Raw genomic sequence first — 27,943 nt, forward strand, 5'->3', positions numbered from 1 at the left:
GGACAGACTGACAAAGATGAGCTATTATAGTCACGAGAGTGTAAGCAAAGGGGGAAACTGCACAGGGAGATGTCTTTGGATGTTATGCATTTTGCCCCCTTGGTAAGAGAGGCAGAGCTGGACACTTGATTTGCAGGGGAACAGAGACACTGCAACACCACCCTCAAATCTCCCGTGGGCCATCACCTCCCCCGTGGGCATGTATGAGAGAGCTGACCACCCTTGGCATCAGCAGCAAGGCTCAGGACAGCTGGCAGACGTCCAGGCCCCAGTCCTCCGGCTAGGGCGCTCTCCCGCTCTCCTTGCTGTCTACTGATATAGCTGCACTCCTCCACACTTGATGAACCAGGGAAATGCAAACCCCACACTTTCTTTTTACTTCCTATGTTCATAAAACTATTCACTGCTCCCCCCGCCCTCCCCAGACAGAACAGGGCTAATTATGATTTCATAGTCATGTATAAGGAAATCCCCAGTCATTTTTTAGGGTTGCAGTTATGTAATTACAGTCAGCCCAAATCTATTATTTTAGAAGTAGGTTTTAGTCTAAACAGATCCTGCCTGTCAGGTTTTGAAGCAGTGGGTGAAAACAGTCTCTCGATCTGCTCAGGAATGAGCTGCTATCTGGGGACACAGAGAGCCTGAGAGTGACTTCACCACCTATTCATTTATTTACTTGAAGATTTACGCTGTTGTAGCCTAGGCTGAATCTGCTGGTTCAAAAAATGTTAAGAACTGCTGAATAAACAATTAAACTTTTCCTAAGAGCTCCAGGTGCAGACGGTTTTCAAGTAAATAGCCTACGCATGATATGAAAGGACAGGACAGACTCCCGCCCAGAAAAACAGATCCTCGTGTCCTTCCGCTGGTTGTTCCTCCTCTGGAGTGGTGGCGATGAGAAGAGAAGGTAAATGGGCCAAGTCTGAATGATTCGGTGCAGGGTCAGTGAAAAGTATTTTTTATATTTTCAAAGGATTGTTTAAAAAAAAAAAAAGAAAAGAAAGGAAAGAAGAGGATGTGACAGAGTATGTGACCAAATCCGGTCCTTAACAGAAAAAGTTTGCAGGCTTCTGACTTACACCCCTGCGGATTCATTACAATGAAATTTTACTCTGAAAACACGATTTCAAAAGCCCCTGGCTAGGTAGGAATCTGCCTTAATTCTTCTCAGTGTGAGAGAAACCTTTACTGAAGTCTTAGAAATTTTATTTTTACTCTCTGATGGGCTGGCTACTTTGTTTCTTTGTAGAAAGAAGTTGTTGCATACTGACATTGCTCTCGGAGGCTGTAATTCCACACTATCAGTGCATTCAAGGAGACCATCCTATATTAAGGGCTTACTGGGAGCAGGCTTTTCAGGAGACAGAGAAATGAAAAGCAAGGTCACTGAGGAGCAGGAGACACACACAAAAGCAGTGAGGGGGTAAGTGCCAGCAAAGGGATGTGGGAGGAAGGGACTGTGGTCCCGGAGGGGGAGCCAGGAAGGCAGTATCTGCCCTGAACCTTCAAGCAGCTCCTTGAAGCGGCACAGGAGATGCCACCCCAGGGGAAAGGCATAGACAGCTCCGCCCCAAGCACTGGGGAGGAGGAAGTGGCTGGGATGTTGAGACACATTCAGACAGAACTAAGTTTGTTTTCTTTCTTTTAAAAAATCTGAAGCAAACAAAGCAAAAGGTACAGGTTTTGCTACAGTTGGATAGTGGGTACATAGTTAAGTTATTCTGCTTTTCCGCATGGTTGAAAACTCTCCCTGACCAGCTAAGGAAGCAGATACAGTTGGGTATCTGAAACTCTTTAGAAAGCTCCAGTGGTGTCCCGTCCTACAGACAGTTCACTATCTACAAGATAAGACAGCACCAACTAACTATGAATCATGCGCACAGTAAGAAAGGTTACACTTAACTACGCTGACACTGAAGCAGTAAGGGGTGAATTAGCTTCCTAATGGGTAGGTGGAGTTGGGGCGGTGAAGGGAGAGACCGAACCGAACTCTGGGACGGGAAAAGTTCTCAGAAAGGCAAGGGGTAAAAACACCACAGCTGCAGGGAGGAAAATGGGTCTTGAGAAAAACCCAAATGATTAAGGAGAGAGGGGGTCACAGATTCAGCAGAAAAGGGGAAAAGAAGCTAGACTCCATGAGTTTAAGGGAAGGAACCGAGAAGTTTGAAAATTAAGGGAAATAAACAGCAGGACTTCTAAAGGAGTCCACAGAAGCAAATGAAGGCTTTTGACATGGGGAGACCTCTGACAGTCTGGGGATGGTGGGGAACCAGGAGGAGGAAGACTAACAATGCTAAGAGGAAGGGGATAAATGGAGAACAAGATCATGTTGGTGGGGGGACTGGGTCTGAGAAATAAGACAGGATCTCCTATTTCCTGTAGGAGGAACCAGAAAAGATGGGGAGATATATATATATATAAAGGTATATTCACATACCTTTAAATATATATAGACATATATGTATACCTTTAAATATATATATATATATAAAGGTACAGTAGGAAGCTGTGGTGCGCTCAGGTCTGGTAGTCATGATCTTCTCAGGTTACTAAGAAACACAAAGTGAAGCTAATGTTTTGGATCTAGAGCCCCCTAAGCTGGAGCTTGCTGCTCAAAGATAAAAATGGAGGTTAGGTTCCTGTAGCAGATATGTACTAAAACAGGAAAAGTGCTAAATAGAGAGGCATAATGACTATAAGAACTATAGAAATATGCTCTGCATAGAGATATCTGTGGGTTGCAGACACTAAGTGATTCTTATGTCAAAGTAATATAGTCTTGTAACAGAATTTTATCTGATTGAAAATGAAATACATGTTTTCTTGAAATATATGTTTATTTGGCTATGTCAATATTCTGGCTACATAAATTAGATATTAATTGGCAAAGCACCTGAGACCTAGGTAAGTTAATTAGAGTAGATTTATTTGTATTTTATTTCAACAAAAAGTACCAAATACCCTGAGAGACTAGGGAAGAATGAGAAAATGAAGGAAAACTACTGTTCAACAAACAGCCCCAGATGACCCCGTCTGTCTCATACTTTCACATTGAGACTGAAGACCTATGCATTCTGGGCTCTCATAAATTATTGCTACTGCCATCTCTTGCAAATGTACTCAGAGGGGCCGGCCACTTTGCAGAAGCTCCTATTCTGAGCAGCTCTGCAGATGAACAAGTCAAGCTAAAACCTGGGTAAATACCAATGACCGCCATTTGTTAAGAAGAGCCTATTTTCCTGGACTTTGCATGCCTCTCCTTTCTTGTAGAACTTTATGTATCTAGACCTTCCATTATGACAGTTCTCAAACACCTACAGAGGTAAAAGAATGTGATGAATGCCAGTAAGCCTGTGTTGTAGCTTTAGCGGCTCTTTCACAACCCCACTTTCATTTTAATGAGATTCATATCCCATTCGCTCGTACCCTTAAGAATGGGAAAACAGGATTCTAAATCTTAAAGGATAAGCTAACTAGCGCTACTACCATTTGCACATATCTCAGTTTCAATAGCACATTTTCAAGTTTTAATAGAAAAATCCATAGCACCAAAGCACTGGGACAAATACCTGCAGCAGAAGAGGAAAGTACCTTAGATGTAAACTTCCCCAAATGTAAGCAAGTCAGTATGGGAACAAGAAAAGAGTTCTTGGGTAGTTGGGTAATTTTTATTCAATGGGTAAAATGATATAATAAAAAAAAATTTAATGATGAATTCAGTAATTATTTCCCAACTCTCAAAGTTAACTGATGTCCTGAAAGGCCAAGATGATTTCATTTATTTCAAAAATGTGAGATTATGCCTTTCAATTAATACTTTACTCTCAAGTAAATTTTCTAAATTACAAGACAAGAGGAAGCAAGTGAAGGCAAAAGTTCTTTCTGATAGGGGGTCACAGGGACTTCTGGCAGGGTTATGTCTGCTACTACCCAACCAGTAAGTCTCCATTTCCTCATCCTTTGTTTTTTTGCTTTTTCCTCTTTTTTGTCGAAACCTTCAGCTTTCTAAAGGTGTCTCTGGCCCTTGAAGCTAGGTTAGTGAGCTCTGCTCCAGCCCAGAGCTGTCTCTTTTTAGGCCTGAGAAAAATTATGAGTAACTAAGAAGGGTTTTTAATGATCAACACCTAACAGACTTTAGTTCTTTCATCTCCAGGCTAAGCTATTTGCCTTACCTTTAATTTTCTGCTTGTATTCTTCTGGTCGATGGAGGTACATAGCTGCAGCGTCACCATTGAGAGGGTCTATGGGGTTGGGATAGGCCAACAACTGGGGCAGGAAGGACTCAAATATATTGGTAAGATCTGAAAAACAAACAGAAGTATGTCATGTGTGGCATGTATGTCAAGTTCACCTAAAATTCATTTGACTTCAGTAGTCAAAGCTTCTTACCTTCCAACATATTTAACTACATGGATCTTTTTCCATAAAACTGTGGTCTATTACATGTGACTTATATTACATATTTGTTTCAACACCAATTTTAAAATGTAATTTTAATTTGAAGAAACAGATAAAGGTACACTTGATATTCTCTATGAAAGGCAATTGTCCCAATTTTAATTCACTCCACTCTGTAAACTGTGAATTCAGAAATACTACAAGGTTTATTAAAACTTGTACCCCAACACTGTATAAGCACTCTATATTCTTACAAAGTGAGCAGTTAATTTCTTAGCATCGACATTTTCTATGATTTTGGAAATCCCCATTCTGAAAAGTATTCAAGCACCAGGTCTTATGAGAACTGAATACAATTTTATGGGCTTTGACACTTAATTCAATTCTCCTTCTAATGGAGGTAAATATAATCAGTTTTTCAATTATTCTGGGCAATGAGAATAAGAAACTATATGGACCATTTAAAATCATAAACCATCGTAAGACAGATAAGTATCAACTTACTCCTTTTATTAATACTCATTTAAATAAACATTATTAACTCCCTTCTTGCTAGATTCAGCATAAAGTGCTGGGTGTACACAGATGACATCTATATACACAGCAAAAACAACAAAACCCTGCAGTTACCTAGGGTTTTATGAAGGAAGTAGGCCTTGGAAACCTCTTAACACAGCCACATAGCTTCAGAGATGCTCTAACTTCCATCCTATTTGCTGCTCAGCTAGCAGACAGTGAACTGTGGGACCTCAGTGCTTCCATCTCTCTGCCCACTCTAAGTTACTCACCATGTTTTACAAAGAACATTTCTGTTTCTGGAGGGAATGCTGAAGAATAGCAGCATAGGAACTACTTTTCCATTTATTCTGCTCTTTTCACGGATTGTGTTTTAGAGTGGGTGTTCTCACGCGGTATTATAAGTGAATGTTTTGTCAAGCCACGTCACTTTAGTGATTCCCAGCCGGGGAGATTTTGCCCCCCGGCGGCCACTCAGCAACATCGAGAGGAATTTCTGGTTGTCACAACTGGGTGGGGGAAGAAGTAGGGGAGGCTGGGGTGCCACTAGCATCCAGTGGACAGAGGCCGGGGACGTTGCTAAAACATCTGACAATACGGTGCACAGGACAGCCCTCCACGATGATTATCTGGGAGCAAAATGTCAACAGTGGAACACCCTGGTCTAGATAAAAGGGGTCAGCAAACTTTTGCAAAGGGCCAGAGCAAATACTAATTGAGGCTTGGTGGGCCACACTTGGTCGGTCACAGCTACTCAACACTCAGCTCTGCCATGCAGCACAAAAGAAGCCATGGATAACTGATAAACAAATGGGTGTGGCTGTGCGCCAATAAACCTTTACATACAAAATCAGGCAGCCAACCTTTGCTGACTTCTGCTCTAGAAAAATACTACAAGAAGCAGATTGCCCTTATCGCTATAAGGTTAAAAAACTGAGCACTCAAAAAAACTCTATGACATCATGGATGGACCTGAACAGCATTATGTTAAGTGGAATAATTCAGACAAAGAAATCCTGTATGGTCTCAGGTGTGGAATCTTTTAAAAAAAAAAGAAGAAACAAATAGTTAACAGACTGGTGGCTGCCAGAGATAGTGAATGTGAGGTGGGCAAAACGGGTGAAAGGGTGTCGAAAGGTATACATTTTCAGCTATAAAATAAATATTAAATCCTGGGAATGTAATGTACAGCACGGTGACTATAGTTAATAATACTGTATTGCATATTTGAAAGTTGCTAAGAGAGCAGATGGTGACTGCAGCCATGAAATTAAAAGACACTTACTCCTTGGAAGGAAAGTTATGACCAACCTAGACAGCATATTACAAAGCAGAGACATTACTTTGCCAACAAAGGTCTGTCTAGTCAAGGCTATGGTTTTTCCAGTGGTCATGTATGGATATGAGAGTTGGATTGTGAAGAAAGCTGAGTGCCAAAGAATTGATGCCTTTGAACTGTGGTGTTGGAGAAGACTCTTGAGAGTCCCTTGGACTGCAAGGAGATCCAACCAGTCCATCCTAAAAGAGATCAGTTCTGGGTGTTCACTGGAAGGACTGATGCTGAAGCTGAAACTCCAATACTTTGGCCACCTCATGCAAACAGTTGACTCATTGGAAAAGACCCTGATGCTGGGAGGGATTGGGGGCAGGAGGAGAAGGGGACGACAGAGGATGAGATGGCTGGATGGCATCACCAACTCGATGGACATGAGTTTGAGTAAACTCTGGGAGTTGGTGATGGACAGGGAGGCCTGGCGTGCTGCGGTTCATGGGGTCGCAAAGAGTCAGACACGACTGAGCAACTGAACTGAAGAGAGTAGATCTTAGAAGTTCTCATTACAAGTAAAAAAAAAAGTTTTCATTTAGTATGTATGGTGGCAGACATTAACTAGGTTAATGCAGTGATCATTTCTCAACATGTATAAAAACATCAAATCACGTACGTCTGAAATCATGTCATATGTCAATTATACTTCAATAAAACAAGAAATAGAAAGACAAAACAAAGCCTATAACTGCACTATTCAGTAGAACTTTCTGCAATGATGACAATGTTCTGTATCTGCTACTAATATGGTAGCCACTAGAAATGTGGCTACTAAGCACGTGAAATACAGCTGGTTTGACTGTGAGGATTGAATTTTTCATTTTATTTAATGCTCCTTTATTTAAATAACAACATGTGGCTAGTAGATCCCATATTGGACAACTCAGGTCTGGAGAGTGATCTATGGAGAGTCCCACAATGGCCAAGTGTATTAGTCACACAGTCGTGTCCAACTCTTTGAGACCTTATAGACAGTAGCCCGCCAGTCTCCTCTGTCCATGGAATTCTCCAGGCAAGAATTTTGGAGTAGGTAGCCATTCATCCCCTTCTCCAGGGCATCTTCCCAACCCAGGGATTGAACCTGGGGTCTCCTGCACTGCAGGCGGATTCTTTACCATCTGAGCCACCAGGGACCCCTAGCACAGTCCTATTCTCATGTACAGACACTGACGCAGAGCAGATTTACCTTCAACCCCAAGTTAGGGACTCAGTATTACTGATGAGGCTAACTTTCCAAAGAACCACATTACAGTAAAATTCTCACATACCAGAAAACAAATGTGGATATCCTTAACCAAAAAAGAAAACAAAAATGATCCTCCAAGATAGCCCCAACCGTCCAGCAGGATTTTTCACTGCTGTTTTATTTTTTTTAAAGGAAGCAACATATTTAACAAACCAATAATTATTGATGGTATGAAATCATTGAAAACTACTTGTAAAGCTAAGGGACAGAGAAAAATGCTTATGTTCTATTGCTGAATAGATAAAGTCTGTAGAATATTACGTTCTCTAGGGTTACAATGATGTATTACAGTATAATGCATAAGAACATTTTTAAAGTTATGTCAAAGCAACAGGCTTGTAATTTCGACTTTTCACATTTCAAATAACACTTTACTTTTTTTTTTAACCTTTAAAAATAGCCATTTGCCTATAAGTATGTACTTTCTACTTTTACATATGTTTGAAACATTTAATAAAACATGACAAGTCTGAAAAAAATTTTCTTTTCCTCTCTTTATCCTTTAGTGGGTGGGTTATCAAGGCAATGGTAGAAAATGTTAAAAGGTAAGCAAATTAAGGGACTTCGCTGGTAGCTCAGCTGGTAAAGAATCCACCTGCAATGCAGGAGACCCCGGTTCGATTCCTGGAATGGGAAGATCCCCTGGAGAAGGGATGGGCTACCCACTCCAGTATTCATGGGCTTCCCTGGTGGTTCAGATGGTAAAGAATCTGCCTGCAATGCAGGAGACCTGGGTTTGATCCCTGGGTTGGGAAGATCCCCTGGACTGGGCTTCCCAGGTGGCGCTTGTGGTAAAGAACCCACCTGCCAATGCAGGTAGACTTAAGAAACGCGAGTTTGATCCCTGGTTCAGGAAGATCCCCTGGAGGGAGGGCACCCACTCCAGTATTCTTGTCTGGAGAATCCCATTGACAGGAGTCAGGCAGGCTGCAGCCCATAGGGTCGCACAGAGACGAACACAACTGAAGTGACTTAGCACACAAGCAAATGGAGAAAAAAAGGGGGTGTGAACTCCGAGTTTCACAGCTTAAACATGATCCCAGCACAGAGAAGAGTTACAACAACACTAATGATAGTAACAGTAATAGTCCTGGCAGCAAGAATTTACACTTACACAGCCCTTACTACAAGCCAGGCCCAGCAAACACTTTTACATACACACTCTTCCGTTTCACTACAGCCAGTGAGGTAGGCACCATTATTATCTCCATTTCACATACGAGGGAAATGAGGCAGAGAGAGGGGTTAAGTGTCCATGGGACTGGGTTTCAAACCTGGGCTTTTGCACTATGCTGCTTCTGTTAGTGGATTAAAGGAACGCCGTTCTCAACCATGATGGCACAAGCTCCCTACATCTCTGGCCATCCCTCTCCCCGAAGGTTTTCTTTCTTGTATGTTCAAGGCCAACAGGATGGTCTCTAAGCAGAGAATGTTCAGGTGTTTCTTCAGGTAGCCCAACCCCAGGAAGGAGCCCACGGCCATTCACAGATACACACACATAGTAAACTGGGGGGCCTCTCCTGCCACATGAGCATTCTACGCGCTGCCCCCAGAAGATTAACAGCGAATGTTCCCATGAAACGGAAAAAAAAAAAAAAAAAAAAAAACTTGAAGATTTTACTCTTTATAAGTTCAAAAGTGTTTCAGGACTTCAGAAATACTGCAGACAACATGTCTCATAACTAAGTGCCTCATGTGTTCCAGGAAAAGACTTTATACCCTTCCCCACTACTTTTAAGTTTTTCAAGCTATCAATAGATGGCTTTGCCTATGTATTTGCTCCAAACAAATAAAGGAACCCTCAATTATTGCTTTTTCCTTCTTGTGTCTGTTGTCTTCCTACAGTAATATACTTTTGATCCATTTTACAGAGGTGCTTAGTCACACCTCTAAAGATAGAAGAACAGAAAAAGAAAAGTATGCAGCCCAGTTTTGGGTGAAGATGGCAGCTTTTGAAGGCCAAGATGCTGTGGCCATGGCCATTTTAAAGCAGTAAAGTACTCCTGAGAACGGCTGACCACTGAGAGGGTCCTCCCCAAAGAAACATCTCTCAAACATGCAGATGTGCACAATATCTTCTTTCAAGATAAATATTTTGGCAGGAGAGACATAAACCATAAACCAAGTATCAAATAAAGATACTCATCTTTGGAAAAATCCATCATAATATTTTTTTTTCCCCTAGAACTGTTAATAATAAAAAACTTTGATCAGTTCCAAAGTCTTTTAAAAAACACTAACCTTTCACTTTTTGAAATGGAGACAGCCAGACACGGATCACCCAATCTAGAGATTACAGTCAGCTGACTCCATTACTGGACGCCTTAATTTTTAAAGCAAGTCCCAAGATCCCTGAGAAGTATGGTTTATGATGAGCAAACAGCTTTCCTTTTCCCTTGAACTAAATCAGCACTTAACAAAACGCAGTCCATTAGGACTGAGTCTTTAGCCTGATCTTACAGTATTAATGTTAACAATATTACAACACTCATAGCTCAGTTCTGTTGTTCAGCCGCTTAGTCATGTCCGACTCTTTGTGACCCCATGGACCGCAGCGCACCAGGCTTCCCTGTCCCTTCACTATCTCCAGGAGTTTGCTCAAACTCATGTCCATTGAGTTGATGCAAGAATACTGGAGTGGGTAGCCATTCTCCTCTCCAGGGGATCTTCCAGATCCAGGGACTGAACCCGGGTCTCCTGTATTGCAGGCAAATTCTTTACCTTCTGAGCCACCAGGGAAGCCATATAGCTCAGTTTAGGCATATAAACTAATGGTTTATATCTATATTTAATTATAAGCAAGAGAGTTCCAGAAAAACATCTACTTCTGCTTTATTGACTACACCAAAGCCTTTGACTATGTGGATCACAACAAACTATGGAAAATTCTTCAAGAGATGGGAATACCAGCCCACCTGATCTGCCTCCTGAGAAATCTGTTTGCAGGCCAAGAAGCAATGTTAGACCTGGACATGGAACAACAGACTGGTTCCAAATAGGGAAAGGAGTACATCAAGGCTGTATACTGTTACCCTGCTTATTTAACTTATACGCAGAGTACATCACGAGAAATGCCAAGCTGGATGAAGCACAAGCTGGAATCAAGACTGCAGGGAGAAGTATCAATGACCTCAGATATGCAAATAACATCACCCTTACGGCAGAAAGTGAAAAAGAACCAAAGAGCCTCTTGATGAAAGTGAAAGAGAGCAAAACAGCTGGCTTAAAACTCAACATTCAGAAAACTAAGATCATGGCATCTGGTCCCATCACTTCATGGCAAATAGATGGGGAAACAATGGAAACAGTGACAGACTTTATTTTCTTGGGTTCCAAAATCACTGTAGATCATGACTGCAGCCATGAAATTAAAAGATGCTTGCTCCTTGGAAGAAAAGCTATGACCAACCTAGACAGTATATTAAAAAGCAGAGATATTACTTTGCCGACAAAGGTCCATCTAGTCAAAGCTATGGTTTTTCCAGTAGTCATGTATGGATGTGAGAGTTGGACCATAAAGAAAGCTGACCACCAAAAATTGATGCTTTTGAACTGTGGTGTTGGAGAAGACTCTTGAGAGTCCCTTGGACTGCATGAAGATCAAACCAGTCCATCCTAAAGGAAACCAGTCCCGAATATTCATTGGAGGGACTGATGCTGAAGCTGAAACTCCAGTACTTTAGCCACCTGATGCGAAGAACTGACTCATTGAAAAAGATGCTGATGCTGGGAAAGATTGAAGGCAGGAGGAAAAGGGGATGACAGAGGATGAGATGGTTGGATGGTATCACCCACTTGAAGGACAGACTTGAGTTTGAGCAAGCTCTGGGAGTTGGTGATCAACAGGGAATCCTGGTGTGCTGCAGTCCATGGGGTTGCAAAGAGTCGGACATGACCAAGTGACTGAATTATTAAAAACACTCAAATCATACTGATCTCTCACCAAAAGCAGCAGTTACCCAACTCGGTCTAGAGCAATGGTTCTTCAGCGAGTCTGGCTCCTGGATGTTCATCCATTAGAATTACCCATGGAGTTTTTCCTACGTACCCTAGGGATTCTGATTTAGGATTGGTTGGCATCAGCGTGTGTATGATATGTGTATAGAAATGCACCACCTACCCTACCCCTAACGACCAAATGAAAAGAGTTACGTGCTGGTGGGTTCTTTAGCTCAAGAAAATGTTCAGGTCTTGGCAGTTAAGCTGCTGCAGAGGCTCTAATTTAGGGGCCCGCCCTGACCCTTTCATCACGTTTTTTTTCCTGCACACTGCTACCACCATCACTTCCTCCAAGTGGGAGCATTCCAAACTATAAGTAGGAAAGGCAAGTCTCCTCCTCTCTGCATCTCAATTTCTTCATCTGCAAAAAGAGAAGTATAATACCGCAATTCCTTACAAGATATATACATCTCTAAAAATGACTGTAAAATAGTCTTTGAACTGCACCAAAGGACTAGACTAAAATATTAATACAAATATGCAATCTTCTCAGAAGAAATTTCAGTTACCTGTATCCCTCAAGTGACATGTGTTAAAAATTACAATGAATCACACGCACAAAAATGTACCAATTCTCAAAAGTAAAGCCACCCTACTCCAGGTGACTCACAAAAAGATGGGTACGTGGCTTAAGGGAGAAGACACATAGGAGAGGATGAATCACGTATCTCATGTTTTATTCTTGGCTGTTTATGAACCAATGACCGTAAGTTATTTCTTCTTCCTCTATTTCCTTTGAACATTAAAATGGAAACTTTTGTAAAGCATGCTGCTATCTTCAGGTTAAAACCTTGTGGACGCCAAAGCTTGACGTGGTCAGCCCCACCAGGAACCACAATTACCAAGCAGGCAGTCCTCTTAGAGACCTAAACGTCATAATCTTCATTTGTTTTTCATATTTAACATCCAAAATACTGTGACTCAGAAAATACCACCACTGTATGGCACAGTCATGGACAGGTACCACCAACCATAAGCGCCCTCCTCCATTCTCCAATGCCACCTCTCATGCCCTCTTTTCTCACCATCCTTCAGATGCCCAAGGCCCTGGGTTCCTTCTTATTAAAGCTAAACAAACAACATACAGAAAAACGTGTTTGGAAAGACATCAGCCACCTGCACAGCAATGTGAATTCTGTGGTCTTTGTATTAATATAAAGAGTGTGTTTTATACTCTTATTCCAGAAAGTTCATCATCTCACAATTTAAAAGAAATTAAGTCTATGCTGATAACTACCAAACCAGTCTTTTACATTTCTGGTCTTAAACTCGACATGGCCTAAAATTATTTCCCTAAATATTCCTTTCTCCTAACACCTATATTGACTGCTCCAAACCTCTGGAAGGACCTTGGTTAGGCTTTCCTCCCTTATTCCATGTACTCAGTCAATTTTCCAGACTCACTATTTACCTTAGTGAAATGCCTCTAGTTCCTCTTCTATTTCCCCTGGCGTGTAACTATATCAAGTCCAATATATCTTGCTGGCCGCACCACACAGTTTTGGGATCTTAATTCCCTTAGCAGGGATTGAACCTGGGCCATGGCAGTGAAAGCGCCAAGTCCTAACCACTAGACCCCCAGGGAAGTCTCCCAGTCTATCTTTCTAGATCTGCATCAGGACAACCATCTCTGGCTTCAACCTTCCAGTCTCCAAACGCTAGCCTTTGGAACCAGAGAACATGTCCTTAAAACAATCACTCAGGTTATTTCCCATCAAGAGCAAGTTCCTCTCGTTTTTCCTACAGTACTTTGTATTCCAGAAGCATGTTATCCAAACAAACTTATATTTTACTGACCCTCTCCCTCCAAGAGAAGGACCCTTGGTTTCCCAAGCTGAAAGTCACTGAGTTAGCCATGACTCCCTAAGGTGTTCAACTGTTTTGTAATTCAATAGGAAGCAGGGCTAAAAGAAGAGTAAAAAAGGAAAAGTACCCCCTTACAATCAGAGAGGTAAAAAGATGGGCAAAAGCCACAAGCAGTAGATTCCAGTGGCTTAGGACTCTTGACTCTGTGACCTCCTCTTTCCATGGCTTCAGGCCATTATAGCTGAAGCTGATGGCTAAATAAGTTGAGATCACTGGGGAATTAAAGCTATGTTATCCTTAATTTGCCAGAGAAAATCAGCAGCTGACCTTTTAAAATCCCACTGATTGACTCCGCTCATCTTATGAAGAATTAATTCAACATATTGCTAAGTAAGCTATGGATTTAATTTACAGTTATATGTTCAAAATAAAGCCAACCATAAAATTCCATTTTGCTTACTCAAGTTTTTTTTTTGGGGGGGTAGGTGGGTGGTATCTGTATGTATAAAAACACACTAATATACATGTAGTCAGTGTTTGTTAAGATTGAAACAAGGCAAATACAATTTCCAGGTTTCCTCAGGTTATTTAAGAATTTGGGGTTAATTAATAGAGCTTTACTTTTCTACTCCTGTCAGTTCCGAAGAAGCTGTACCACTAATGATGGTTTTGAGTTTTTTTAAACTTTAATTTTCTCCTGCTTACAGTCTGTGAATACTAAAGCCAATCAGGAGGAATGCCCTCAGATAGGTAGGAGGACTTGAAAAAAGAAGTGGCTTTGAGATGAAATATTCTCTAACTAACATGAATCTAACTTAATAGGGAAAGCCTATTTCTATAGCTGTTTGAGGGCATATATGTGGCAAGCTGAAGCAGATTACTACAAAGACTTGCTGTGGTACCGTGATACAGAACCAGCTGGCCACAAGGCTTGTATTTAGTTTACCAAATGCTAACATGCTATAATGGAATAATATATCCAGCACACCAAAATGCTAGATGACATACTCAAGAATGTATCCAATCACTTTACTGAGAGGGTCTTCTGTATGGATAAAATATAGGAAAGGTATGAACTCATTAGATTTATGTTTTCGTGTTAGACCATGAAAATGAAAGTCGCTCCGTCATGTCCGACTCTCTGCAACCCCATGGACTGCAGCCCACCAGGCTCCTCTGTCCATGGAATTCTCCAGGCCAGAATACTGGAGTGGGTAGCTGTTCCCTTCTCCTGGAAATCTTCCCGAATCAGGATCTCCTGCACTGCAGGCAGATTCTTTACCAGCTGAGCTACCAGGGAAGCCCATGTTAGTCCATGGGGATATTTTAAAGACAAAATAAGGTCTCATGCATGCAAAAAAGCAACTCTTCCCTCCTCACATCTTCTAGACAGAATTAGTAGGAATTGGTAATAATTAGTAAACACTTGAAGAATTTTTGCAATATTCATAATATACTTAATCTCACTACTGAAAGCATTATACTTTTTTAAGTATTCCAAGCTAAAAATAAGTATTCCTGTCATATGTGGGAAAGAGCAATGTCAAAGACATAGGGTGCTAATTAAAACCTGGAGGAATACCGGATACATTCTGCCAAGTGTCAGATCACCAGGTCACTGATCAGAGGTGTAGTTTTATAACATGGAATGTTTTAAAGTATTCCGCCATCTTAGAAAATCATCTTTCATCCACTGCCTAATTGCATCTCCCTCCCAATAATGTCTTTAGACTGTGGAGATCTGCAGAATGAAATGAATGCTACTACACAGATCAGAAGGAATAAGAGAGACCCTTGTTCAACAAAAACATTCCCCTTGTTGTCATATCAATCTCGAAACACTTTCCACCTTACCTAGGTGTTCTTTAGAGGTCATTCATCCTAGTTTAAACCTGGCATGACCCTGCTTACCTTAAAAGATTGCAAGCTAAAACATGGTAATAGGATTTGTTATTAGCTTTCTAGAAATGAGGGCAGTTAATGTATAATTAGCTAGTTGGATATTCTTACAGTCATACTAAAACTCATTATTAAAGTTTTAAATTACTAGGCAATAATTTGGTTTGTCTTTAATCTCAGAAAAGAATAAGATAACTTCATGGAATTATAAGATAAGTGGCCATGGGTGGGGAAAAATTTTACCTAGACACAGTGATCACAAGCAAACAAAAACAAATCTATAAAGTCACAATCACTTTCTTTGCAGTTGTAACCGCAAAGAAAGAACATGGCTGTGGCTATCTTTCAGGACCATAGCCTGGTTCATGTCCCATGATCCACAAAGCCTGGACTACACTCCATGGTTCTAATGCTGACCATCAGCAAATGTGAATGTGATGTTTTTAATGAATTTCTGCTAAGTTGTTCAACCCAAGGCGGCCCCATTTTTCTGTGCATAGCTAATTAAACTCTTGGGCCACAGGCCAACACCAAATCTAAATATCTACAAGCACACAAAGGAGGTGGATCATGAAGCTAGCACTATAGAAACCATCAAATCCCAAACTCCAGCATATTTCTTTTTTATCTGTTGCAGCTGACATCTCTCCCTTAGTCTGAGAAACAAACTGCTCTACCTGGCCTCAGTCTAGGAGACTCATAATGAAATCCAGCTGCTCCAAAAAGCAGGATGACATTTGTGATTCTAACATGGATCAATACTGAGCTCTCAAGCCTGTTCAAACAGTAGTTGTTGGTGAGTCAATCATCCATGCAGACAGATAAATGATACCTTATCTCTACAACTACACTAAAATGTCTAGAAACATACCGAGCAAAACTCTAAAGCAGCCTAAAGCATTATTGTAAGATAAAGTTACCCTCAGGTACAATCTGAATTGTTTGGAAAGATTCACAGACTACCTGATTGAAAATAGGGGTATAATAACAATGTACGTCCAATATGGAAAGGCTTAAATTCACTTAGCAGCTTAAAGTCATTAAGTTATAGCATAGTACTATTAAGCAAATTTATGACTTAAAATTTTTCTAAATGCCTAGTAAAAGAAGCATTGTTTCTTCTGCCTAATTCTAATCTCAAAGTCCCTGAAGTACTCCTTTCATTGTAGTCAACTTCATTTGTCTGTTTTTGACTCTCCAAATGACTCCAGGTGAAGTAATTTCCCAAATGTTGATTTTTCTCACCAGCAAAATAAGAGGAGTATCCAGTCCATTGGCTAGCAACCTTAAGGGTGAAAATAAAATTATTAACTGCCCAATTTTATAAGAAAATTCTCTTCCACATTACTTGTTCACACTTACTTCACAAATAAGTAATTTATCAAGTCAGTTGAGAAATGAGTAAAAGGAAGGCTAGAGACTGAAACATAATTTGCAAGGGTCAGGTATGCACAGCCCAGGAGAGTGAGAGGGAAACTGAAGTTGTATAATGCAGTGAAGGTACCTGACCTTCCAGGAGTGTGGGTTGAAAATACACTGATGGATAAAATATATTTTGGAGTAAAAAGGAAGACTGGAAAACAGAAGAGGAGCTAAGAAAGCTACCTATGGCTTAATGAACTTTCCTTTCACCAGTCTTTAAAATTACAGTTGTTTTTGAAACTGAAATCCAGATTCCCTTGGCTGAATTCTAAGTTTTCCAAGCTTTTATCACTGCTGCCTGGAAGAGCAGAAAGGGATGTAAAAAAAAGATGCTATCATACAGGAAGCCAAAATGAATCAATCTTGTGATGGCATCTGCTACTTTCCTTTTGATGTTGCAAAGAGTGACAAGAGTAACTCCAAACCCAACGGATAACTTCATATTGATGACAAGCAGCATCTTTACAAAATTTTAACCATATTACCTACTATAATTCATTCTCTGGTAAAGTAAAACATAAAATTTAAAATTACTGGGTGAGTCAACTACAGCTATACCAATTTTGAGCTTCTGAATGAACAAACTGCATGCACACTGGGTAAAGGAAAAGCAGGAGGACAGAGGCGATGAGTCAATGGGCTGCCAGATATCAATTTTCTTTTGCAGGAACTGCAAACTAAATTATTTGCAGTGACGGCGGTAGAGGAATAAAGGGCTAAATTTGCTACAAACACAAATACTGTTTATTATCAGGTAATGATGAGTATAAATCTGAAATTTCAACTAGGAATTGCCATTACAATAAAAATATCTATACATACTGCACAGTACATACCCAGGGCAAAGTTAATTGCAGGAAATTTCACAAGTACCTCCCTGCTCCTTACCATATTATATAGTAGAGGTGCTTAAACAAGGTTTGGTTACCAAGCTAAGCCTCTTGCTTTTCAGTTGAATATCCACGTTAACTTGCCAACTTTCTCCTATTAATTGTTTCATATTAGATTAGATTTTTTTTGTCCTTTGAACTAGAATTCAAGAATCACAGCAGGAAACTGAGTGATTCAAAATTTACCGATTATGAATTAACCCTCAATGCCAGAGGGTTTAGCAGTTTTTAATAAAAATTCAGTTTAGATCTCAAGATCAGTTAAGTCTAAAAGAAACTTCAAGGTCACCTGAACCAATCCTTTCTACCAGTACTTTTCTTAAATATATAAATTGTAGTTACCTGCTCCTAATAAGACTTTTCATAGAAGAAATGCTGCATTTTCTTGAGGAATAGTTTTGATTTGAGAAAAATGTCAAAACAATGCTCCCATGATGAGTATAATTTTGACTATACTCTAAAAATATTTTCTTCCTGGTTTCCCACACTTACCTATGTGCTCATGTTCTTGTATTATGGAACACTTAAAGGTAACTCATACACATGTAATTGGGAAATCAAAATTCACTTTGATCAATGTGGTTTAATTCTTGTTACTAAGTGCTTTGCAAGGTAATACAAGAACATATTCTAAAATTTTTATAGATGTGATGAAACCTAGTCATCTTGGCCTTATGCTTGAAAGTCTATTATCAATCTCATATATTATGACTGTTGGTGGGAATGTAACATGGTACTTGTTACTATCTTGGAAAATAGTTCCTCAAATGGTTAAACAAAGTTACCATATCGCCCTAGGTACATACCCAAGAGAAAGGAAAACATGTCCATATAGACTATGTGTGGACAAATATTTATAGAGGCATTATTCATAATAGCTAAAGGGCATAAACAACTAAAATGTCTATCATCTGACAAATAAAAATGGTATCTGTGCTGTAGAACATCACTTGGTCATAAAAAGGAATGAAATACTGATACATGCTACAACATAGATGAATCCTGAAAACACTGTAAGAAGTGAAAAAGCCAGTCACAAAACATCACATATTATATTAATATAATTCCATTTATAAGAAATGTCCAGAACAGGCAAATCTATAGAGACAACAAGTAGGTTAGCTGTTGCCTAGGGCTGGGGGAGGGGCTGGTAGATGAACAGGTGATAGCTAAAGGGTACAGGATTGCCTTTTGAAGTGACAGAAATAGTCTATGATAAAAATGTGGCAATGGTGTAGTGAATAATTGTGAATATACTAAAAACTATCAAAATATACACTTTAAATGTGTGCATTTTATGTATGTGAGTTAAAGTTCAATAAAACAGTCATTTAAAAAAAATCTGTTCTGAGATGTGAGATGCTTGAGAATCAGCAAACCTCTCCCACAAAGCTCCTCTGGTCAATAGTAAAAGAATTAGTCAAACTGAAGTCCAATTTACTTTATTGTAATTGGAACCAGCTTGCAGTATTTAGTTATGTACATTTCTAAAATGTGAATGCAGTTTAAGACAACACATCATTACATCAGATATTCCAGGCAGCCTGCCACGAGACATTTTTACCAAAAAAAACCATCTTGAAAGGAATTCATTTAATAAACCTCAGAGTATATGTTCTTTCCTGTTGCCTCATCTCCTTATAAGCTGCCGTTTCCCTAAACTCTCATGTTAAACAGTACCGGGCATGTAACGTCACTTATTAATTCAACAAATATTTGAACCCTCACTGTACATGAGGTACTGCTTTAGGCACTTGTGCCTGTGTACATACACACACGAGACAGTCTCTGGTCTTGTGGAGCCTACAATCTGATAGAACAAGATGAACAATAAACAAATTTTAAGGTTTTTAAAATAGAGGGTGCAGCGCTGTGGGTGGACGTTGTTTTAGATGAAGTGGCCAGGAAAGGAGGCTTCTCTAAGGAAGCATGTTTGAGATGAGAAAAGAAGGTGCCAACCACAGAGACATCAGGGAGGACAGTTCCAGGCAGAGGAAGTTATTTCTGAACGAATCGGGAGGAGGGAGAAAGAAGGATTAACTGCACTGCTGCTGACCAACCTCTGTGGCTCTTATCACCAGGTCAGTGCAAGGTGACTCGCAGACGGAGGCTGGAATAAGGGGGTCTTGTGAACCTTCAGACCACCAGAAGGTCTCATGACAACAGGCAGCCGTCTCTGCTTAACCCCTGCCTGACGTGATCTTTCCCTCTCTGCACCTCTCAGCTGTCTGGACCATTCATTCTTACAAACACACTGGTGCGAGGCACCATGCTAGGCATGCCAGGACTTAAAAGACCAATCGGACGGGTGCCCTGCCAGCCCTTAGGGCAGTAAATAATCCAGTATCACAGACAATGTAGAGACAGACAACAAACACTAAGGAGAAAGCAAAAGCCACCCCCGACCCCCCACAAAAAAAAGAGCTGTAAAATTGAGCCATGTCCAGAGATTACTTCCAGCTGGAGCATCAGGGGATGCTAATGAAGTGGGGGCATGAGAACAGGGAGACTCTGGGAAGCCTGAGAACTTGGACATGTGGGGAGAACACACAGACTGATTTGTTGTATCCCTAATTAACTTTAAATATATTTTAAAATATTTTTAGCTCCCCAACCAAGTTACAAGCTCAAGGAAATAACACCTGATACTCTCTGTGACCTCAATCTACGTGTAGATTCACTGTAAGAGATGTCAGTTTCAGCAATGAAGGTAAGGCTAAATGATTCTTTGCTTCATAACAAAGTTTTGATTTTTGAAACAGATGACCTCCCAAACCTCCTAATTACATTATTTCATTTCAAAGGGACATTCCTAAGAGTTTTTCCAAAACTAAAAGGCATTACAGATAAACATGTATACAATGTGCTTCAGAATAACACATATACGTTTCCGTTTGTATTTGTGTATCTGCATATGTGTATCAGTATACCTTCATTTCAGAATCTTAAAGATTATTTCAAACTTTCACCACTAAACCAAAGTCTGTACTCGTGAGAAAATGTGTTTTTTCACTGATTAAACTTTCCCACCAGGCCTTCAAACTCCCTTCACATTCCCAACAAAACATCTTAAACCAGAGAAGAAAATCCAAACAACATTTTTTTAGGCAGTGTCTCAATATCTCTAAAAAATATTCCATGGCCAAACTCACCATAGAGAGCTGTCCAAGTTTGATTAATTACATCTAGACACACAGTTCCCGACCTGAAACAGATGGAAAGAATGGCATTAAAAGAAAAAAAAAAAATCAGATAGTTAGTTGCATGTATCAGGCAACTAATTTTATCATCAGAAATATTTTTAATAGATCATTGAGAAAAAAAAAAAAAGACAAGACCCCAAAGAATCCCAATTGGTAAAAACACAATGAGGAGCAGAATATACACAAAGTCTTAAGTGTCTCTTTGCAGACTGAAAGGGAAAACCAGTAACTATACGATGGAGAACCCAGACAACACCCTAACTGGGTGATGAGAATTAACTCTGTAATCAGGGCAGACAGACTTGTGTGCCTCCAAATGGAATACGCTGGGGAGGACACAATCACACCTTTTGGTTTTCTGGTCTTAAGAGCATACTCTGAACCTAATGATAAGGGAAAATCAGACAATCCCAAATTGAGGGATAGTCTATGAAGCAACTGGTCTTTATTCTTCCAAAATGTCCATTCTGTACAAATCTGAGGAACGGTTTCAGATGGAACTACTTTAAAGAAAAGAAACATGACAACTAAATGCAGTAGATGATACTAAACTGGATCCTTTAATGAATGAAAAAAGTGCTAAAAAGTACATTACCAGAAAATGGCAGTAGATGGAAAAGTACTGCATTAATATTCATATTCCTGAATCCTATGACTATATTGCAGTTACATAAGAGATCATCCTTATTAGGATGACTGACAGTTTTAAAACATAATGTGGCATGATATACACACACACACACACACACATATATACATACAACCTCTCAGAGTTCAGAATACTTCATATGTACACACATGTGTGTATATACATAATATCAAAATTTAATGCTATGAGAAGGAAAAACTGTGGGACAAATAGTATTCTAAATTGCCCTGGGAGTACAAAATAGGAGGCACTTCTAGCACATTTTAAAATACCACTAAGAAAATATTGGAAAGAAAGGGGTAATTGTGATTCATTGTTTGCTTTACTCTCAAGAACTGAGAAATACTTTAGGGGCTGAAAATAATACACTCTGTACACTGAAGACCGATCTCTGAACTGTGTCTATACAAAGAGATGGAGATGTGGAATAGTACAAATGTTAGCTGGATACCAAGGGAAATGAAGGACTCGTTTGTGACAATGGAAAAAACCAAGTAGTCCAGTAGTAGACTTTGAACTAAGTGGTTTAGAGTATCGTATTCTTGGATTCTATAGTGTCAGTGACCTTTCTCATAGTCCTATCTGTTGATAAAATCCAAAAAGATAATTGAGACTTTTTTTTTTTTTTTACAATACATAAACTGTAATCAAGAGAGTTGCTGCTAAGATTTAAACATTTAAAAATAGTTACTTACGAAAAAAAAAAAAATAAAAATAGTTACTTACGCTTCATCAATGTTGGGATGGAAAATTTTATTCATGAATCCTGTAAAGAGAGATGTTAATTAGCAGCAAAAAGTATCCAGAGAACAATGAAAGTATTTCAGTATTGGAAATAATCTCAGTGTTAGGATAACTCATTACTTTCAATCTTAGATCTTGGGTTACTGATTAAACGATATTCTCCTGACAGTGTCAATTACTTAAACTATATCAGCGTTCTATTAATCAAATGGGCAAACTTTGAGAGCAATGAAGCTTCTAATAATCATTAGATTATTAGAATAATCTAATGAAGTGTCTAATAATCATTAAAAGAATTATTTTCTGAGTTATGATTGAACTTGCCAAGAAAATTTATAGTATTAAATGGTTTATAACTAGTGCTATGATAAAAGTTAAGAAAGCTACTCTGACTTCCCTCCCCCAAAGGTTTATTGTTCAATTTCTAAATGTGGAGGTTCTGCATTTGAACTTCTCCTTCTGAAGCTCAGTTACTGGCATCATTGTGCTGCACTGTGTGCGGAACATGAATGAAGCTGTTGAAACACTGAAGGAGTACTGCTTCCAAACCACAAAGGATTTCATAAGAACAGTGACCAAAATATTTCCTTTAACTTTAGTCTACTCATTCCAGGAAACCCAGTTTTGATTAAAATTGGGGCAACCAAGAAATTGAGCAAGGTGTTTAAAAAAATTCTGTAAGTGGGTTATATCTATCGGGGATTCAAGTTTTTTGATTTATTCCTAGAAAAACAAGCAGGTGTAGACTTTTAAACAAATGTATTGGTATTTAACTTTGAAAAGAAATTATTTCCTAACACAAAACCAGTGATTTAATCAGTCTGTATACAAGCAAATGACAGTCCTCTAAAGCAGAGATCCACTGTCAAAGCTGTCATTTTGTCATCTTTACCGCCTAACTTCCTTTTAAGACTTCCTTATTCAGTTCCCTAGTTTCAATAAATTGTTTTATTAAGGTGAGCATTGCCATGTTCCAATCCCACCCTCCCTCTCACCCCCATACCTCCACATTCACCTCTTTCATTCATTCAAAATATATTTGTTCAACATCTGTGTATCAGGCACTGTGCTTATTTAGGGTACAAAACCAAACAAAGACAGTACACTATTCTTGAGGAGGTCACGAGACAGGAGCAATGGGACAGGAGACATGAAGAATAACTGCAAGATGCATAAAGAGGTAACAGGGAAGCATGCATGAGGAGAGGGAGATTTCAGGAAAGAGGCAGACACGTGGCACCAAAGGAGGATTCTCAGGGAGGAGAAGTGACAGAGGTCAGCTCCAAAAATCTAAGACATTTCTCTAGACTTAGAAAATGGAGATTAGACTACATGAAGTCCCAGGCACTCCAACCCTTACTTGCTCAAGCCACTCCAAGTACTAATCATGCTTCCGATTTTTGTTCTTTAATCTTCGGTGTTAACATAGCTTAATGCTTTATCTACCTACTATTAAGAAAGTCCATGCAATCTTTAAATTACTCTGATGCAAAAGGGTTTGTGTCCAATTACTACATCATATTAATTTTTCATTAAAGATGTCTCAAAGTCTAGATTCACAAGGTCTGTGTTTATAAGGAGATTATATTAAGCCAATGGAAACATTCATGCCTTAATGTTAAGAGAAGGCAGGATAGAAATTCTACCTAACCGTAGAAAATTACTAATACATGTGTACAACAAGAGCTGTGAGGATACCTGTTGATGTAGTGTTTATAAAAACCAAGAACCAAGTTCAACCCCATCACCAAGGGACTGGAGAGATGTTGCACATCCTTGTACTGGGAGTCCTATGCAGCTGAGGTAGTGGACTAGGTCAGTATGTATCAATTAGCATAGAGCCAAGGCTGAGGGGAAACAAAAAAACTGCAGGATGATATATATATGTATCATGACACCATTCAGATAAATGAAAACAAAGCAACACTGCTTATTCTCTACGCTAACAAGAGAAAACTACTGGACCAGCATATACCACATTTACAAGAATGATGATTTTAGAGGGTGCAGGGTCAAGGTCATGGTGGGAATGGGGAACAGAATGGGGAATAGTGATTAACGATGAATTTAATTTACAGAACTGTACTCCTTTAAAAAAGAGATGGTGCTTGCTTTGGCAGCACATATACTAAAAAGAGATAACGTGCTTACATATTATTTGTTCTATTTTTTTAAGTGTGCACATAGATAGAAAACTGGAAACAAAAATGTACAAATATTAACAGTGCTTAGTTCTCAGTGGTGAGGATATTTTCTCCACAAGTTCTAGTGAGGTGGATGAACCCAGAGCTTGTGACACAGAGTGAGTAAGTCAGAAAGAGAACAAATATATTAACACATATATATGAAATCTAGAAAAGTGGTACTGATGAACCTATTAGTAGAGCAGGAATAGACACGCAGACATAGAGAATGGCACATGTCCTTGTGCTAATAGAATGTCCTTGTGGACACAGCAGAGGGTGGAAAAGGGTGGGACAAATTGGGAGAGTAAAACAGTCAGCTAACGGGAAGCTGCTGGATTGCACAGGGAACTTAACCAGGGATGGGGAGTGGGAGGGAGACTCAAGAGGGAAGGGACATATGTACACTTATGGCTAATTCCTAATGGCACAAACCAACACAACACCGTAAAGCAATTATCTTCCAAATAAAAAGGAAAAAAAAAAGAAAAATACCTCCACCTCTGTACTAGAAGTAGGATTGTACCCATGGAAATGGGCTAGAAGGAATGACCCCTCAGAAAACTAAATAAAGCATCACCATATGATCCAGGGATCCCACTCCTGGTTTATACCCAGACAAAACCATTAATTCAAAAAGACACATGCACCCCTATGTTCACAGCAGCACTATTCACAACAGTCAAGACATGGAAACAATAAAACGTCCACTGACAGATGAAGGGTAAAGAAGATGTGGTATATATGCACAATGGAGTACTACTCAGTCATAAAAAAGAACAAAACAATGCCATTTGTAGCAACATGGATGCAACTAGAGATTATCATATTAAGAGAGGTGAGTCAGAAAGAGCAAGACAAATATATACCACATGATATCCCTTATAAGTGACACTTAAAATATGAACAAATGATTCCATCTACGAAGCAGGAACAGAATCATGGATGTAGAGAACAGACGGGTGGCTGCTAAGGGGAAAAGCTGGGATTAGCAGATGTAAGCTTTTATACACAGGATGGATGGCAACAAGGTCCTATTGTATAGGACAGAAAACTATATTCAATATCCTATGATAAGCCACAATGGAAAGGAGTATTAAAAAAAGAAAATATATGTATAACTGAATCACTTTGGTACAATAGAAATTAACATCACATTGTAAATTAACTATATTTCAATAATAAAAATAAAAGAATAAAGCTTCAATAATGTGATGTCACAGGGGACCTCAAAAGTATAAGCCAAGGAAATAGCTATCGTGAAACAAGCCTTAAATGTTTATCAAAACTGTCTCTGAAAGAATAAGGTGCCTGACTCCTTGTAAAAGGTCTGGAGATTACATGTGGCATCAACACAGTTTCCACACTGTTTTCAATTAAATCTAGATTTTGGCTTGGTTGAGTCCAAAACTACATAAAAAAAGAGCCAAAAGGGCTCAGTAAACATATTCTTTAATAACAAGTGGGTTGGAGCCCTGTCCCCATTGTCCCTGCTGAACCCCATTGGCTGTGAGGTGGAGAGCAGGACCTGACTGCAAGGGTCAAAGTGCTAACAGGGGCTTGGCTCCCAGCTCTGCCTTTTAACTGCAGGCCTTGATCAGGTCACTACACTTCTCTGGACCTGTTCTTCACCTGCAAAGAGGGAAAGCTGGACGACATGATCTCCAAACCCCCTACTCTTACTCTGTAAAAGGACGGTCAGTTCTAAAATCTAGGTTTTAATAACAATGGCCAGAGCTCTGAGAATAGAGAACCTTAAGGAGAAATGGCCAGTGGTTAAGTCCATTAAAGAAATTAATTCTGTGAGGGCACATTTTAGGTACAGAAGTATTCTGGAGAATGTAATACAAAGCTTCTAACATGCTAAAATACCACAAAGAGACACAAAAATCTGCTGACTATTCCAAAGTAGGCAGAAATGGAGTTTATAACCTTGCCACTGAGAAACAAGCACAGCCAGACCAATTCTACCAAAAAAACAATTTCCACAGCACAGTCATCTCTTCCTACACCAGGTTTTTTCTGTTGTTAGAAAAATTACCCGATGCAAATAAATGGAAAGGGGTATGTGTGTGTGTCTATATATACACACACACATATATATATATACACACACACATATATATATATACACACACGTCCTTTACATTTGTTCTTGGACAAGCTGTGGGAAGCATTTCTGGCAAAGCTATTTACATTCTGGATAATGATGGCAACAGTGGAACTTTTGCACAAGGAGGGGAGGAGACGGATAAAGAATAGGCTAGGAATTCAGGGAAGGAACGTTCTCAGGACTGAGCGTGTTTGCCCTGGCACGTTTTCCTTCCTTTTGGCAAAGCTATCACCACACTAATGAATTTGTCTGCAACAACAGAATTTTCCCAACGCTTGTTTCCATTCGACCAGGAACTATTTTGAAGATATTTTAAGAGAACATGTTTTGAAAACTGCTTTTATGGAAACATGACAAGTGGAAGCAGCAAGTCATTTTTAATCCACATGATATAAGATTTTATTCACTACCAGACAAGTTCTAATGATACATTTCAGTGATTTGTTCATTTAAAATTTGGAACTCGTTTCAATTTTTTTGACAATTATTCTCTGGTATGGCTCAAGCACTTATAAAAAGGGGGGCAACAGGTACAAAGGTTTAGCTGAACAGCTTACCACCTCTGTCCTCTTTTATCAGAAGGAAATTAGAAGATCTGTAATTCTGGAGGAGGAATCCAAACCATGCTAAGCTGATGCAAAACTACACATCTTAGAAAATAAAAGCACAGATTATTAAAATAGAAAAATACGCCATGCTTTTGCTTGTTTCACTCCAACACTCAACTGCTCTAGACTAACAAATCTCTTGACCCACAGGCTAATAAGCAGAGAAAGTAAATAATATCGTGCCAAGTCATGCTGAAAACTGTTTTGTTTTATTTTTTTAATTTCAGACTGTTCCTGTATCCAATCCCAGGAGGGGATCTGTACAAAATTGTACACACTTTTGAATAACTGATACTGGATCAATATATAAAAAAGGCAGAAATTAATCATACTTTCCATCTTTGTTCCTTTTATTCGTGGGGATATTTTTAGTGATCAAATTTGGGGATAGAATGAAATACCATGGGCCAGTCACCTATCCAGAAATTGCATCCAGAAAAATCTTGAAGAAATGAGGGGTCAAACAAGGTGATCCATGAAACAAGGTAAATCCACCCTAAGGTAAATGGGTGAAAAGCTTGAAAGGCAGAAATGAGAACTTTATCCTAGAGAACAAATGAACCTGGACTTCAGATGGCTGGGGCAGCTGCAGCTGATACAATTTAATTATAAGCTTATAAATCTCTGTGAGAAAGTATTAAATTACTCTGGTGTTCCATCTTCAACACAAATACCCACATAAAGTAGACCATTCAGAATAAAAATGATCAATTCTCTATTTTTAAAGTAGATAGAATTATTTAAAATATATTTATTAAAGATTAAATCCTATCTTCCCTAGCAGTGTCTCAGACTATAAATTTTTAAGGGTAATAACTTGGGTCTTCATTCCTAGCGAGCAGGAGGTGACTGGAATTAGGATGCTCCAGCTGAAAAAGGGGTGTGGATGCCGCCAGCTTCACAGCGACAGCTTTGCTGCCAGTCTTGTGCATCAGTGCAC

General features: G+C 39.4%; 1 protein-coding gene and 1 long non-coding RNA gene across 3 annotated transcripts in view; one reads left to right on the top strand and one right to left on the bottom strand.

The window, feature by feature from the left end:
* The window catches only part of UBE2H (ubiquitin conjugating enzyme E2 H), a 100,485-nt gene that overhangs the window by 4,447 nt on the left and 68,095 nt on the right, over window positions 1-27,943 (bottom strand). Inside the window, exons 4-6 of the mRNA XM_043463709.1 lie at window positions 22,082-22,121; window positions 20,656-20,708; window positions 4,173-4,301 (exon numbers count right to left, since the gene is read on the bottom strand). Coding sequence (XP_043319644.1) covers window positions 4,173-4,301; window positions 20,656-20,708; window positions 22,082-22,121 — 222 coding nt within the window. The remainder of the gene's footprint in view (window positions 1-4,172; window positions 4,302-20,655; window positions 20,709-22,081; window positions 22,122-27,943) is intronic.
* LOC122438636 lies at window positions 355-27,334 on the top strand. Of its 2 annotated transcripts, none has more exons than XR_006268597.1 (3): window positions 355-907; window positions 20,110-20,213; window positions 27,231-27,334. It is a non-coding gene; the product is annotated as an uncharacterized LOC122438636 (long non-coding RNA). The 2 variants fall into 2 exon arrangements; XR_006268596.1 differs by lacking the exon at window positions 355-907 and adding an exon at window positions 19,481-19,584.

The sequence above is a fragment of the Cervus canadensis genome, chromosome 3 (assembly GCF_019320065.1).
Source record: "Cervus canadensis isolate Bull #8, Minnesota chromosome 3, ASM1932006v1, whole genome shotgun sequence".
NCBI classification, from domain to species: Eukaryota; Metazoa; Chordata; class Mammalia; order Artiodactyla; family Cervidae; genus Cervus; species Cervus canadensis.